The sequence below is a fragment of the Vombatus ursinus genome, unplaced genomic scaffold (assembly GCF_900497805.2).
Source record: "Vombatus ursinus unplaced genomic scaffold, bare-nosed wombat genome assembly UNPS02014798.1, whole genome shotgun sequence".
Lineage (NCBI taxonomy): Eukaryota > Metazoa > Chordata > Mammalia > Diprotodontia > Vombatidae > Vombatus > Vombatus ursinus.
In genome coordinates, this window is record NW_020954576.1 from 34542774 (window position 1) to 34558476 (window position 15703).

General features: G+C 36.7%; 1 protein-coding gene across 1 annotated transcript in view; it reads left to right on the forward strand.

Moving 5' to 3' along the window:
• GPATCH2 (G-patch domain containing 2) overlaps positions 1–15703 on the forward strand; it is a 272302-nt gene that overhangs the window by 162049 nt on the left and 94550 nt on the right. Inside the window, exon 6 of the mRNA XM_027871257.1 lies at positions 1492–1559. Within this exon, the coding sequence (XP_027727058.1) occupies positions 1492–1559 (68 nt within the window). The remainder of the gene's footprint in view (positions 1–1491; positions 1560–15703) is intronic.

Consider the following 15703-nt stretch of genomic DNA (forward strand, 5'->3'; position numbering starts at 1 on the left):
ACAAGCAATTTGAGTCCAGAAAATAGCTTCTGCTTCTGTCAACATGTTGTTTATTTTTTCCATGAGATAAAAAGTTCAGTTTTCTGATATTTGTACCAAGATAAAGTCAGTAAACAAGATTAATATAGTGTGGAAAAGGTTGTCAGCAGCCCTGGCAAAGGAAATAAGTTGCCTGTACACAGAACATACTGTAAACTGAATAAAAGTGTCAGGTCCACCATGAGATAATGTGATCATGAACCTGTAACAAAGCATGACATAGGCCCAGTCGGCTTTTCTCACAGCCACAGTGTAGAAAATGGATTACTGTATGCCAGGGATACCCCCTGGAATAGCATGAAAACCTCATTTTGAGATGAACACTGGAGGTAATCCTGGAATTGAGCTACATGTTTACCTATGGTTCCCAAGTAACCATTTGGTTCTTAGCATCAGCAGCAGTGAATATTTAAAATGTTTTAGCTTTTGGAATTTTGAAGCCTCTTTGCCATCTACCTTTTTACCCAAATGAAAGACAATATCGTTTCAGTTTTGTGTTCTTTGTGTTTTTTCAGCTATCTGCTGCATCACCATGCCTTTTTAAATCCTAGTATCTTAAGTAGTACTTCCATAATTACAGGATATTAGCCTGAGTATAGCAGATAATACCAGAAATTCATAATGTTTTGATGGTGTCCATCCTTGCAAACATGTACTCTGATACAGTGGGGATGAACTTATTCATTGTATTGTGCAATATTAATATTTCTAGATTTGGAATGTGTGGATCTCACAAATCTTTCTAATTAATAAGATGTAAAAGGTTTTCTAAGGAATGCAAGAAATGAATTAAGTAATCAAGAGGGCATTCTAATTCTAGATTGATCCTATGGCTTCTTGTAATGGTTTGATTTGAGTCTATGAATAGAGAAATAAGGCTTTCTTTTTATTAGTGAAATGCATTTTGTTTTTTGTAAGTGAGAAGATAATATACATTATTTCTTAGCTTTTTTTAATGTGTAAAAAAAGAACACATTTGGTGATTTAAGCTAGTGTATGCATTTAAATGTGTGCATTATAACAGGCGTTACTTATATTTATAAATGAACTATGCATATAGTCTATGAAATACAAGGTGGTCAACAAAAACCTAATTAAGTAAAACCATTTTTTTCCAAATAAAGTTAAATATATGGTCAGTGGAACAATATTCTCAAATAAAAAGACCAATGGTTTGGTTCTCGATATTATAAAACATTATTTTTAAATGTACTTTTAAAAAATAGTCCCAAACTACTATCCTATAAGCCAGGAAAACAGTAAATGCCCAGCTCATAAAAATGGTCAGACTTTCATTCACTAGTTATTTATTAGACTCTGGGGACTTTTTTTAGAACATTTTCTTCTGTGTTATTTTATCCATTTTAGATGTCATGTAGTCTCCCATTATTTACTGTCTTTTTGCAAACTCTTTTATAACTCTTTTCTTCTTGTTTTGTTTGATGTCTTCAGGTTGCTACATCTGGCCCAGTAAGTAACAAGAGAATGGTTCACTTTTCCCCTGATTCCCATCACCATGAGTGAGTATGCTCTGTTTATACTGTATATCATTATTAGTGACCTGCATGTCTTTTCAGAGTCTTCTGATTCTTCTCATAAATACAATGGCAACTCTGTGTACCTTTTAAATGATGTTTATTATATAGTGAGGGCAGATGGTAGAATGAGAGGTAACCTAGGATGCAGCTTGTTCCTCACAACCCCAAATAAGCAAGAAAAGGACCCCAAAATGCAGCAAGCTAGTGACAACAGAAGTTGACCCAAGACAACTCATAAAGAAAAAATAACTGAAGACCAGCTCACCAGCCTCTGCAAGCATTTAGATCCTGGGCATGCTTCTTCCTCCTCCTTCCTTTCCACCCCATCTCCATCCCCCCAATCCATACACACATAGAGAATCTTTATCTTGCACCTGAGAGGAAGGTACTGCATCCCAAATAGCAGGTTCAGTTTAGACGTGGATTTAGGGGTAAAGTCCTGTGGAAAGCCCAGGTCACATAGCAGGTTAAAATCAATGAAATAGACCAGACCCAAGGCTCAAGAGGAAGGAAAGGGAATGACTGTGGAAAAGTATAGAGCCTTTGGTGCACAGAAGTGCTTCCACTTTTCAAGGAGGACCAGAAAGATGCAGCACTAATTACAGCTATTTAATACTGTACAAGAGCAAACAAGCAGTCAGCATAAGGACAAAGAGAAAGGTGGAAAAGGGGCCAAATTGCAACAATTTCTAAGTACTTCACCCCAGCAGTAGCTCAGGATATTCTCCCCCAAACCTTTACTGTGTCCCACCAAGGTCAGCCACAGGGCTAAGAGAGAGGCCCCTAATCACAGAACATACAGAAGCAAAAGTACTGATGGTAATAAGCCCATTTATAGCAAGAGAACAATAGAAAAATCACCAGAGCATCTGTTAAAGATCACCAGTTGCCTGAGATGTAAGAACCAGAAAATCAAATGAAAGAGCCATCTCAATAAACAATCATTTCACAGCAAAGGGGTCTACATCACAACCCCCTGCAAAAGTTGAAAGTATTACAATAAATTCTGCAACAGCCCCTAGAACAATGTAATAATTCAAAGAACCCCAAGAATGGTAGAAAAGATCATTCAGAGAATTAAGTGCAAATATTTTTTCCACTTAATAGTATTTTGTTTTATTCCAATTACATGTAAACAGTTTTCAACATTCACTTTTATAAGATTTTGAATTCCAAATTTTTTGTTCTCCCTCCTTCCCCTCTCCTCCCCAAGATAGCAAGCAATCTGATATAGACTATATGTATACAATCATATTAAATATATTTCCACATTAGTCATGTTGTAAAAGAAGAATCAGAGCAAAAGAGAAAAAAACAACCACAAAAAAGAGAAAATACTATGTTTCGATCTGCATTGAGACTCCAGAAAGTATTTTTTTAATTATGGAAATTGGAGCTCTTAAATAAAGCAATTAATAAGACTAACCAAGAATTCCAGTCAATAAGCATTTGTTGAGTCCTTATTACGTGCCAAGAACAGTAAGTACTGGGGATACAAAGAAAAGCGAAAACAGTTCCTACCCTCAAAGAGCTCCCAATTTAGTGGGGAATTCAACCTGTAAACAACCATACATAAGGATATATTCAGGATAAAGTGGAAGTCAGGGAAGGTATTAACATTACAAGGTCCAAGAAAAGCTTCTTTCAGAAGGTGAGAATTTCACTAAGACTTGAGGGAAGCCAAGGAAGGCAGGAGGTAGAAAGGAGGAATGAGTCCATACTAGGTATGGGAACAGATGGTGAAAATGCATGTTGTCAATAGATGGAATGTCTTGAATGAGAAACAAAAAGAAAATTAATGTCACTGAATCGCAGAGTACATAGAAGGAAGTCAAATGTAAGAGAACTGCAAAAGTAGAAAGGGACCAGTTTGTGAAGGGCTTTAAAAGCCAAACATGATTTTAGATTTGCTCCTGAAGGCAATAGGGAGACACTGGAGTTTGTTGAATGAGGGGAAGAGGGGTAACATGGTTAGACCTGCACTTTGGGAAGATCACTTGGACTGCTGAGTGGAACTTGGGTTCTGTTCTGTACATGCTGAGTGTGAGATACTGAATTCAAGATGTCCAATAGACATCTGGAGATATAAGATTGGAGGTCAGGAGAAAAGTTAGGGCTCGATAAATAGATCTGAGCATCACAGAGATAATTGAATTCATGGGAGCTTATAAGATCATCAAGCAAAGTATTGTAGAGGGAGAAAAGAAGAGGGATCCCACTATGGGGCACCTCCATTGTTAGCAGGTATTACCTGAATGAAGATGCAGCAAAGGGAACTAAGAAGGATCAGATAGACAGGTAGAAGGAGAACCAGAAATGAGCAGTTTCACTAAAAGCTAGAGAGAGAGAGAACATCAAGAAGAAAAGAGTCATCAACAGTGTCAAAGGTCAAGAGGGATGACAAATGAAAAAAGGTCATTAGGTTAGGCAATTAAGAGATCATTTTTAACTTTAGAGAGAGAAGTTTCAGTTGATGATGAGGTCAAAAGTCAGACTCTAGAAAATTAACACAGTGAAAGGGATTAATGTGGAGACAATTGTAGATGGCCTTCTCAAGGAATTTAGACATGAAATGGAGAAGAGATATAGAATAATAGCTTTGCAGAAATGAACAGATCAAGCGAGGGTGGTTTTGTTGTTTGTTATTTGGGGTTTTGTTTTGTTTTGTTTTGTTTTTGTTTTGTTTTGTTTTTCAGAATGGGGGAAATATGGGTATGTTTGTAGGCAGCAAGGAAAAGCAGCCAGTAGACAGGAAGAGATTGAAAACTAATGAGAGTGCAGATAATATAGGGAGCAATATATCAGAAAAAACAGGCTAGAATGGTATCAGTCATTCATGTAGAGCCTCAGCAAGGAGAGGTTAAACTCTTCATGTGAGATGTAAAGGTAGAGGGGGAAGACATCTGCATGATGTAAGTGAAGATAATAGAAGAGAAAATTCTTCATGAATGGCCTCACTTTTTTCAGTGAAATATGATGCAAGGTTCTCACTTGAGAGGGTGGGAGAAGGCAGAGCCATGAGAAGCTTGAAGAGGGAAAAAATGGCTCAGAAAAGCTTCTGTGAGGGGCAGCTAGGTGGCACAGTGGATAGAGCACCAGCCCTGGAGTCAGGAAGGCCTGAATTCAAATCCAGCCTCAGACACATAACACTTACTAGCTGTGTGATCCTAGGCAAGTCATTTAACCCTGATTGCTCACTCAAAAAAAAAAAGAAAAGAAAAGAAAAGCTTCTGTGGTGAGAAAGTGAACTGATTAGGGAGATATAAAAGCATTGCCTTGCTACAGTGAGAGCCTAGTTGGACTTATGTAACACAAATTTGTAGTAGACCCAGTCAGCAGTTTCATGATTTTTTTTTCCAGCTTTATTCAGGAGCTCTTACATAGGAGTGAAGACAGTAAATGGTGGGAGGGCTCCAAGGGTGGGGCTTGGCAAGGCAAAACAGATGATAGGATAAGGGGCAAGGGGCTTAAGTATAGAAGATAATATAAGTTTGAACTGGCTCACTCAGGGGTTAGATAGAGAAGTGGCTAGTACAGAATTGATGGCCTGGGAAAGAATAGAGGGATTAAAGGATTGGAGGTTATGATGAGAACAAAAAACAAAGTAAAGGATTACAAAGCAGAAGGAAATAGAGAATAACAAAATACTGTGGTCAAATAAAGGAGTTTTGGAGTTCTTCAGTGTGGAAGTGGGATAACTGACAGTGATAACAAGGTCAAGTGTATGACCATCTCTGTGAGTAGCTGGGGTAGGGTGGAGGGTAGGTTATAGGAAATTCAGGAAGAATTGGGCAGTTAAAGTGTTTGAGGGAATAGCAATATATATGTTGAAGTTCCCTAGTTTGAAGGTAGGAGTTAGGGAGGAAAGAAAGATTTTAAACAAGGCACAGAATGCATTAGGGAAAGAAGGAAAGTGTTCTGGAGGTAGATAACAGCAACTGGAATCTTGACCAGGTGATAGCTATGGACTGAATGAACCCCAATGGAGAGGTTATTGAATGAGAGTAATAGAGGGAGAGTCTACCTCTAGAAGTAACTATGGGGAAAAAGAGTATTCTGACTCCTCCACAGTGACCAGTAAGTCAGGGATATGAGTAAAAGTACAATAAGTACTGGAAGGGGTATCATCAGGAGAGAGCCAAGTCTCAATCGGAGAATATAAGAATTTAGAACCAAAAACAAAGATTCTCTCCAAAAATGCAGGAGTGAAAGGAAAATTAATGGAAAAAATCAAAAGACAAGACTTGAAGAACACATGAATAAAAATTAAAAGATAGATTGGGACGACATAATCTAAAGATTCTGAATCATTCAGAAATAGAAACAAGAAAAACAAATCCTTAATAACAAACTTTAAAAATCATGCAGCATATCAAAACTTGTAAGGTACAGCTAAAATAGTTCTAACAAAAAAAAAAATCTCTAAACACATTCATCAACCAAAGAGAGCCAGAACAAATAAATCTGGCATTCACTTTTAAAAATTTGAATAAGTCAATCAAAAAACCCCAGCTAAATGACAAATTAGAAATTCTGAAATGAGCCAGTTAATAAGCATTTATTAAGTGATTACCATATCTACTGGATACAAAGATACACTTGGATACAAATACTGGATAGGCACTGGGAATACAAAGAAAAGCAAAAGACAATCCTGTCCTCAAAAAGCTTACAGTTTAATGGAGGAGACAACAGGGAAAAAATATGTACAAACAAGCTATATACAAGATAAATGGGAAATATTCAGCAGAGAGAAGACCCTAGAAGTAAGAGCAATTGCAAAAGGTGTCCTATAGAAAGCTTGAATTTGAAAGAAGCCGGAATAGTCAGGATGTGAATATGAGGAGGGAGAATATTCCAGGTATGCAGGACGACCAGAGAAAATGCCCAGAGCCAAGAGGTAGAGTGTCTTGTTCAGGGAAATGCAAGGAGACCAGTATCATTCGATTGAAAAGTATGTAAGAAGAATGGAAAGGTTGGGGTGAAAGGAGCAGAGGAGTAGGTTAATAAGGGCTTTTAATGTCATGCAGAGGATTTTCTATTTTATCTTACAGGTAATAAGGAGTGACTCGGGTTTATTGAATAGGGGAGTGACATAGTCAGACCTATGCTTTAGGAAAATCACTGAATGGAGGCCTGACTGGAGTAGAGAGAGACTTGTGGCAGACAGAACAACCAGCAAACTATTGCTAAAATCCAGGCAGAAGGAATTAAGGACTTGCACCAGGGTATTAGCAATATCATGGGAGAGAAGGGAAATGTGCATTCAAACAGAAGAGAGAATATGCATTCAAGATATGTTGCAAAAGTACATTTGACAGGCCTTGGTAACAGATTGATTAGAAGAGATTAATACAATTGAAAACAAAAAGAACATTGAATTAAAAACAGCTTGCAGCAAATGAAGAGGAAATTTAAGAAAAAAATTATTACAATTAGGCATTTTGTTTGTTTGTTTATTTTCCTCAAGGAGGAAGGGTGACTGAAGAGAATGGATTATTAAAAGTACTGGTCAACTTCCCAAATTCAATCTAACTTACTTTCTTCCTTCTATACAATCATGGGCCCAACTCAGTTTGCAGGCTTGTTCCAGGTGTATGCATTCACCTTTGTTAATTCAATGAATTGACCTTTTATCAGCATTCCGTGATCTGGACAATAGACATTTTTCATCCATTGTGTTTAGGTTTTGTCTTTTTTTTAAGTCGTGTAGGAATATTACTCATAAAACTTGAAAGCATTTTGCAAAAAATAGTGCAATGATTGATCCCATTACATTATGATTCAAAGGATTGTTAGAATGATTTTGATTTACTAGAATTCTGTCATAATCAGTCAACCAGTTAACTTTTATTTAGCCTTTCTATGTGTCAAACCCTGTACTAACTCTAAGGGATACAAAGAAAAACCTATAATAGTCCCTGCCCTCAAGTGGATTACATTCTAATGAGGGAGACAGTATGTACATAAATAGGTATAAACAAGATACATACAGAGTAGCTGCAAGGTAACCTTAGAGAAGAACATGCTAGCATTATCAATTACGTGTTAACATATGCCAGTCATTAAGTTGGATGATTGGGCATAAAAATACTTTGATTATATAGAGATTATTGAGCCAAGATGGTAGAATAAGAAGTAAGTCACTCTCACCCTCCCGTATTGACTTCTGAAAGCCTAGAAAATATTGACCCAGGAAAAACCCTGAGCCAGCAAAAAGACAGGGCGTAGCAGTCTTATAGCCCAGGAAGCTTGGGGGATTAACAGGAAAGGCCTTTGTCGGTGTAAGGAAGGGGGAGCAGTACAGGATAGGAGGCATCTCAGCAAACCAGCAGCAAGCCCCTCAGTATGCCAGGGGGAGATCCTGAGACCCAGGTTAGTGGAGCAGGCAAGTGCCAACACCAGCTTCCCCTCCCCCGAGAGCGTCAATACAGGCAGGGGAACCAGTAGATACCAGCTTGGAAAACCACCAGGGGCAATGGCATTCTCCAGCAGCCAAATCACCTGGTGCCTCAGCACAGCTCCAGGAGGCAAAGCTCCAGGCCACCAGACATCTACCAGCAGCGAAAATATCCTTGTGCAAGGCCTGTGTGAGCAGAAGCCAAACATTCAGGTGCAAGGCCTGGTTGAACAGGAAAAGAAGCTTGGGTAAGTGCCCCCTTCACTCCAGCAAGAGAGCTCAACTTTTTTTTTTTTAAGTCAGTAAATGGGCAAACACCATGCACAAAAAGCAGAGATGGACAATGACCATAGATTCTTATTATGGGGAAAAGGAAGATCAAGGCACAAATTCAGAAGAGGACAACATTGTCAATATGCCCACATCCAAAACCTCAAAGAGAAATATGAACTAGTCTGAAGCCCAAAAGGCATTCTTGGAAGAGCTCAAGAAGGATTTTAAAAGTCAAATAAGATGGGTAGAAGAAAAATTGGGAAAAGGAGTGAGAGGTATGCAAGTGAGAGTCATGGAAAAGGAAGTACAAAAATTAACTGTAGAAAACAAGTCCTTAAAAAGTAGAATTGGCCAAATGGAAAAAGAGGCACAAAATCTAATAGAAGAAAACAGCTCCTTAAACTAGAATGGGGCAACTGGAAGCTAATGACTCAATGAGAGAGCAAGAGTCAGTCAAACAGAAACAAAAGAATGAAAAAATAGAAGAAAAAATAAAATACTTCATGGGTAAAACAACTGACCTGGAAAACATATCCAGGAGAGACAATTTAAAAATTATTGGTCTATCTGAAAACCATGATGAAAAAAAGAGCCTGGACAACATCCTTCAGGAAATCATCAAAGAAAACTGCCCCGGGGTCCTAGAACCAGAGGGTAAATTAGTCATTGAAAGAATCCACCAATCAGTTTCAGAAAGAGATCCCAAATTGAAAATGCCAAGGAACATTATATCCAAATTCCAAAATTACCAGATCAAAGAGAAAATACTATGAGCAGCCAGAAAGAAACAATTTAAATATCATGGAACCACGATCAGGATTACAACAGCTTCTACATTAAAAGATCAGAGGGTGTGGAATACAATATTCCATAAGATTATATAGAGATTATTGTTGTAATACCCAACTCCATATAAAAATGCCATGTCCATGATGTTGTAAAGTAGCACATCATAAGATTAAGCTGCAAACCTGTAGTAGTGGACCAGGGGTGGTTCTCATACTATACCAATGGGGACTTCTCAGTTTTCTAATGTAATGAGTATAGTGCCAGTTCCACTTCATGACAAAGTCTTAGGGAATTCCACCCCGCCCCATTATTTCTTTAACATTAGACTATAAATGAGTTAATAAGTAAGCTTTTATTAATTGTCTACCATGTGCCCGGCATTGTACTGTGCCCTAAGAATACAAAGACAAAATGAAATAGTCCCTGCTTTTAAGGCACTTAATTTTTATCAGAGTGAGAAAAGATGTCTCTGAGACCCACTTTTCATTTCTCCTTCTCCTCTTCCCCCCAAGCAGGACAACATAATCTGTAGTCAAAATCCATTTTCTGATTTTACAGTATCGTCACTACCCTTTAGTATTAAATAACCCTAAAGGAAAACAATCTTCTTATATTGTTTATCTTTAGGAACACTTCACTATGTAGTAGATAATGATTACAAGATTTCTTGATCTGAATGTGTTACCTACAGACTTGAGATTTGCATGTACAAAATTTAACTCACTGTTTCCTCCTTAGATCTGTTCCTCCTTACTTTTTCCATTTTACTGGATGTAAATGTCCATTTACTGGACATTCTGCCAGCAATAAAATTACAAATCAGAGAATTAGAAGGAACTTCAGCTTACATCTAATCCAAACCTCTCCCATAGATGAACAGGATTCCCCTTTATGACATCCCATACAAGTTGTCATCCAGTCTGCCTAAAGATCTGCAATGTTTGGAAAATCACTGCCTTCTGAACAGCCCATTCTATTCTTGAACAATTCTAATTTTTTTAAAAAAATTTTCCTTATATTGAAGCCAGATCAGTTTCTCCAGTGTCTACCTTTTGCACCTAGATCTGCCCTCTGAAGCCAAGTAGAAGAAATCTAAACCTTCCTCTTCATTTAAGTAGAGCTATCATATATCCCCTTCTTCTTGCTGGTATCCCTATTTCCTCTAAAAAATCCTTGCATGTTGTTACCTAGACTCAAAGCCCTCCCATTTTAACCCCACCTTCATTCAAGTCCTGTTTATCTCTAAAACATTTTTACATGCATTTTTTCCTTTACATTTATATGGCCAACATCCAGTCCAATGCAATAAAAATTTATTAAGTGCCTACTATGTGCCTAGCACTTTGCTAAGCACTAGGGATACAATTAATAAAAAGAAAGACAGTCTCTGCCCCTCAAGGAACTTGGAATCTAAGGGAGAGAGGCAACATAAAAAAGAAGGCAGGAAAGCAAGGCGGATAGGGAGGATAGCAGGGAGTATCTTGTTCCATGGAGTTGAAATCAGGCAAGGCAGAAGGTGCAAAATGGAGTGGAAATAGGAACACATCCTACTATAGGTCCCCTAACTGTTCTCCCTGGTGACATTGTCTCTCCTCTACAATCCATCCTTCACACCACAGCCAAAGCAATTTTCCTAACGCATAAGCCTGACGACATTATATCCCTGCTTAAAAATGAACAATGGCTCCCAATAACTTACTTTATATAGTTTTTTAGTGTTTTCAAAACACTATCTCCACAGCAACCCTGTGAGATGTAGGTAGTAAAACAAGGATTATTATCCTCCTACTTTTAAATATGAGGAAACTAAACACAGAAGTGAAATAATTTGCCTATGATCACACACATAGTTGTGTCAAACTCGTCTCCTCACTCAAAGTCAATTACTCTTCAGGTCCAAGCCCAGAGGCCACCTCTATACCATGCCTTCTCTGATTTACCTTGCTAGAATTTATCTTTCCCTTGTATCTTTCAGGCCACTCTGCCTGACCTTTCCTGGAGACTTAATTATCTTCTTAACACTCATTAGCTTTTATTGTTGTTCAGTTATTTTTCAGTCATCTCTGACTCTTCATGACCCCATGGGTTTTCTTGGCAGAGATATGGGAGTGGTTTGCCATTACTTCTCTAGCTCATTTTACAGATGAGGAAACTGAGACAAACAGGGTTAAGTGACTTGCCCAGGGTCACACAGCTGGTACGTATCTGGGGCCAGATTTGAACTCAGGTCTTCCTGATCCCAGGCCTGGCACTCTATCCACTATACCACTTAGATGCCCTACACTTTACTACTTTCCATGTATTATATAGTCCAATGACACTGGCCTTCTTGCTATTCTTCACATGTAATACCCTTTCCACTGTGCCTTTTCAATGACTATCATTCATGCCTGAAATGATCTTTTCATCCTTGTCTCCTGGATTCCCTGGCTTCCATAAAGAATCAGTTCCATTCCTACCTTTTACCTTTGCCTCACCACTGGTAGTGCCTTCACTCTGAGACTACCTCCAGTTTATCCTACAGACATCTTTTATGTATTTAGTTTGTATATTGCATTAAAATGTGAACTCCTTGAAGGTAAAGATTATTTTTTGTTTGTTTTTCTTTGTGTTCCATCACTTAGTACAGTGTTGGGCACAAAAGTGCTTAATAAATGCTTGTTGACTTGATTCATATAACCAGTTATTGATAGCATCTCTTAATGCAAGATTTTTTCTAAAGAAACTCTAAGGGTAATAGCAATCCCTTATTTTAAGTAAATATATTTTATAAAATTTTGGACTGAAAAATTATAAAAATAAGGCATTAATTCATTTTATAAAACTTAAGCCTTGAATTTAACGACTTTTCTAGTAGAAAACTGTCGCATGTTAACAGCACCACTATGTATGTAAGATACAGATAAGCACAATTAGACAAAAGGCACTAAATTCAAGAGCAACTTGATTGCTATTATTTCTTAATTTTGATTTGCAATGGGAAAAATGCACAAGTTCCAAAATCAAGAAAACATTGCAATGTCTACCCAGTCTAATGTGGATTTAATCCCTTACTTATCAAAAGTTTTCAACTCAATCTCTTACGAGTACCAAACTACAGTCTTAGCTTAAAAATTTCCATGGAACTCCTAATTCAATTCAATGAGGAAAGAGTTAATCATAAGAAAAAAAAGTTGCAACTATATAACTTTACTCCCATGGTACTAGGTTAATTTTCAACTCATCTAAAGGAATATTTTTATAGAATCTGTTGCTAAATATTTTTAAAACCAAAGCAACAAATTCTAAGGAACCCTACAGAATATTGCTATAATGAGATTTAGAATGTACTCTGAGTTTAAAGTGTTGACATTTTCATAAAAAATACCTTACATTGTATTCATTGTTTTGCATACAGAGTAGTAACTCACCCTTTGCATAATTTGTTACACTACTTAAAGCTTAAATTTTAATATGAGGTAGTGTTTTTTATTAAAGGGAAATGTTTAGTATATAACAATGAAATAGTTATTAAATAAATGTAAAGCAGTATATAAAAAGAGTGGCCTAAATATGTTACCTTAATCCTTCTAAGGAAGTTAATTTAGTATGTGATTCCCTACTAGTGAAAAGAACAAATTTCTTGTTGTTATTTTAGTATTTCACTGAGAATGTAAACCATTTAAATATTTTAACAGGTATGAATTCAGATTTCTGGTAACATTTAGAAATCTCAAAGTGGGGTCACTTTCAAACTTTTTTTTTAATCTTTTGTTGTATACTGAGACTCAGTTATTTATTAATAACTTAATACTTGGAGAGTTCTTCTATTCCATTACCCTTTTTTGGTTTTTCTTATTTCTATCAATATCATCTCACTATTTATTCCCTGAATGCAAAATGAAGAAAAATTATTTAATATTTAAAACTTAGGTATTTGAATAGATCCATGATTTCATCAGTATGCGTATTTTCTCTAGTAATGCAAAGTGAAACCCCAGTACATTGTTTCATCCTGTCTTCTTTGCCTGCAATTTAAATGCCCCATGGACAATTGGCACAATAGGATGGAGTTCTTCCTATTATAATTTATGTCCTGATGAAAATGACCTATTGCTATAATGCTGATATTGTGTTTCTGTTTGTTTTCCTCCTGTATTCATTGAAAGACATATAAGTCACAAAGCCTGACACACACAGTATGTGATTAAATAAATGTTTTTTTACCTGAATTCAGTTGAATTAATATGTTCTGTAGTCAAGAAGACAAGAAAAATGCATGAGCAACTAAACAATAATAATAATAAAATATTTAAGTAATAATTCAATTTAATTCCATTAAAATTTATTAAATACCTACTATGTGCTAGGTGCTGTGGATCCAGAGAGAAAGATACCAAAATCACTACTTTCAAGAAGCTTATTGTCTAATACTGAGCGAAGAGATAGATAATAGATATATGGATTATAGATAGATAAATAATCATAATTTAAAGGAGAAAGTGATAAATGCAATAGAAAAGACCAGTCAAAGTTTTATTTAAAAAAAATTGATAATCACCTATAAGTCAGAGAAGAGGAAAAAATAGAGAAAGCTTCATGGAGAAGGTGAGGCCTGAATTGGACTTGAAGAAAGGGACTACAACAGATGGAAATGAGTGGGGAATCCACTCAAGGCATGAGGGACAGCATGGGCATATAAACATTGAAACCACTAAAGGCCAGACAAAAACTACTAAGTCAATATATTAACAATACTTTTTAAGCACACAATATGTGTCTGGCACTGTGCTTCATGCTGAGGATACAAAGAAAAACAAAAATAATTTCTGTCCCCAAGGAACTTACATCCAAAAGCATTCTAGTTTGATTGTATCACTCAAAAGCGTTCTAGTTTGATTATGTCATAGAATAAGTGAAGGGAAACAACTTTATTTATGAGATAAAGTAGATCAGAACCATAAAAGCACAGGGCAATAAGAGGCATCATAAAAGAGTGCAAAATTAATTATTGTGATATATATAAAACAGTGATTTCTGTAGAACTATAGACCAACATATTAGTGAATATCTTTTCAACATTTTTAAATAAAACCCTGTCAGACTTCTACAATTCATCCAAGAAGTCATTCATTATGGTCAAATTAGATTTAAACTAAGGATGTAAAAATGATTCAACATTAGGAAAACAATCATCATAAATAATCATATTGGAGATAATATTCCAAACTACATGATTATCTCAAGGGATGCAGAAAACAAAACAAACAAGCCTGTGACAATGTATACCTCATTTATGCTTTTTAAAAAATGAAATCTACAAAATATAGGCATAAAAGGACCTTTTTAACATCATAAAAAGTATCTTAAACCAAAAACAAGCTTCATATGCAATGCTGACACACCAGAAGTTTCCCAATAAAAAATACAAAAATAAAAATGCCCATTCTCTTCTCTATTATTAGATACAGTTTAAGAAATGCAAACAGTAAGACAAGAAAGAAATTAAAGGCATAAAAATAGGCAAAGGGAAGGCATTTTTAAATCTCTTATTTGCTGGTGACATGGTTGTTTTCTTAGAAAACCCTAGGAAGAGAGGATTCTGGGAAAATATGGTAAAGTAGGTCAGAAAATTCCATGCTCTCAAGATTTTCACTCACAAAAAACATAAAATAGCACCTCAGGGCAAACATAGAGCAGTAAAAATAAATAAAAGTAGGGAGGAGAACAGGTATCCCCCTGGTATAATCAGAGAAGATCCAAAGAAAAATCCCAGGAAGAGGTTTAGTCCCTGTGAAGGCTGCCTCGGCCCCAGCCACAGGAACTTTTACCCCAGCTCAGTAAGGGGAGTTAGGCCTCTGAGCTGGGGAAGACTGAGGGAACTTGTGCTGACAAGGAACACCAGACCCAGCTTGCAACGGAGACATGGCCAGGGGTGAAAAGGAATCAGCACAGTGAGCAAATGCAGAAGCAGTGGGGTGGGGATGCCACTATCTGTGGGCACTTACAGGAGGCTGGAGGCCTTGGTTTAGTTCCAGGCCAGAGGGGAGAACTGAAGGAGGATCTGAGGCCAGAGGCACCAGCCCCCATACCCCAGGGCTAGGGGTGAAGAGGTGATTACAAAAATTAAGATACTACAATTTTTTTTAAAAAATGCACAGTTAAAGGAGAAAGAATCCAACCGTAGAAATTTATTATGGGAATAGAGAAGCCTAGGGTTTGTCTTCAGAGGAGGATACTGAAGCAAATAAATCCTCTTCTACCCCCAAAGAGTAATGTCAGAAGAAGAAGAAGAATTATTCAAGAAAAACAAAAAGATTGAGAAAAGAAAGTAAATAAGAGAATAGAATAGAAAAAATAGAAGAGAATATGAAACATCTCATAAGAAAAATAACTGACCTGGAAAACAGATCAAGAAGAGAAAACATAAGAATAATCGGAGTATCTGAAAGCTATGATCAAAAAAAGGAACCTTGATACAATAATACAAGAAACAATTAAAGAAAATTGTCCTGAAGAAGAACAAGAGGGGAAAGTTGAAATAGAAAAAATTCACAGCAGTGCTACAATTAGAATACACAAGACCTAACAGCAACAACACTAAAAATACCACAGGTCTTAGAACACCATATATCAAAGAGCAAAAGAGCTGTGGTTCTGGCCAAAAATATCATACCCAGCCAAG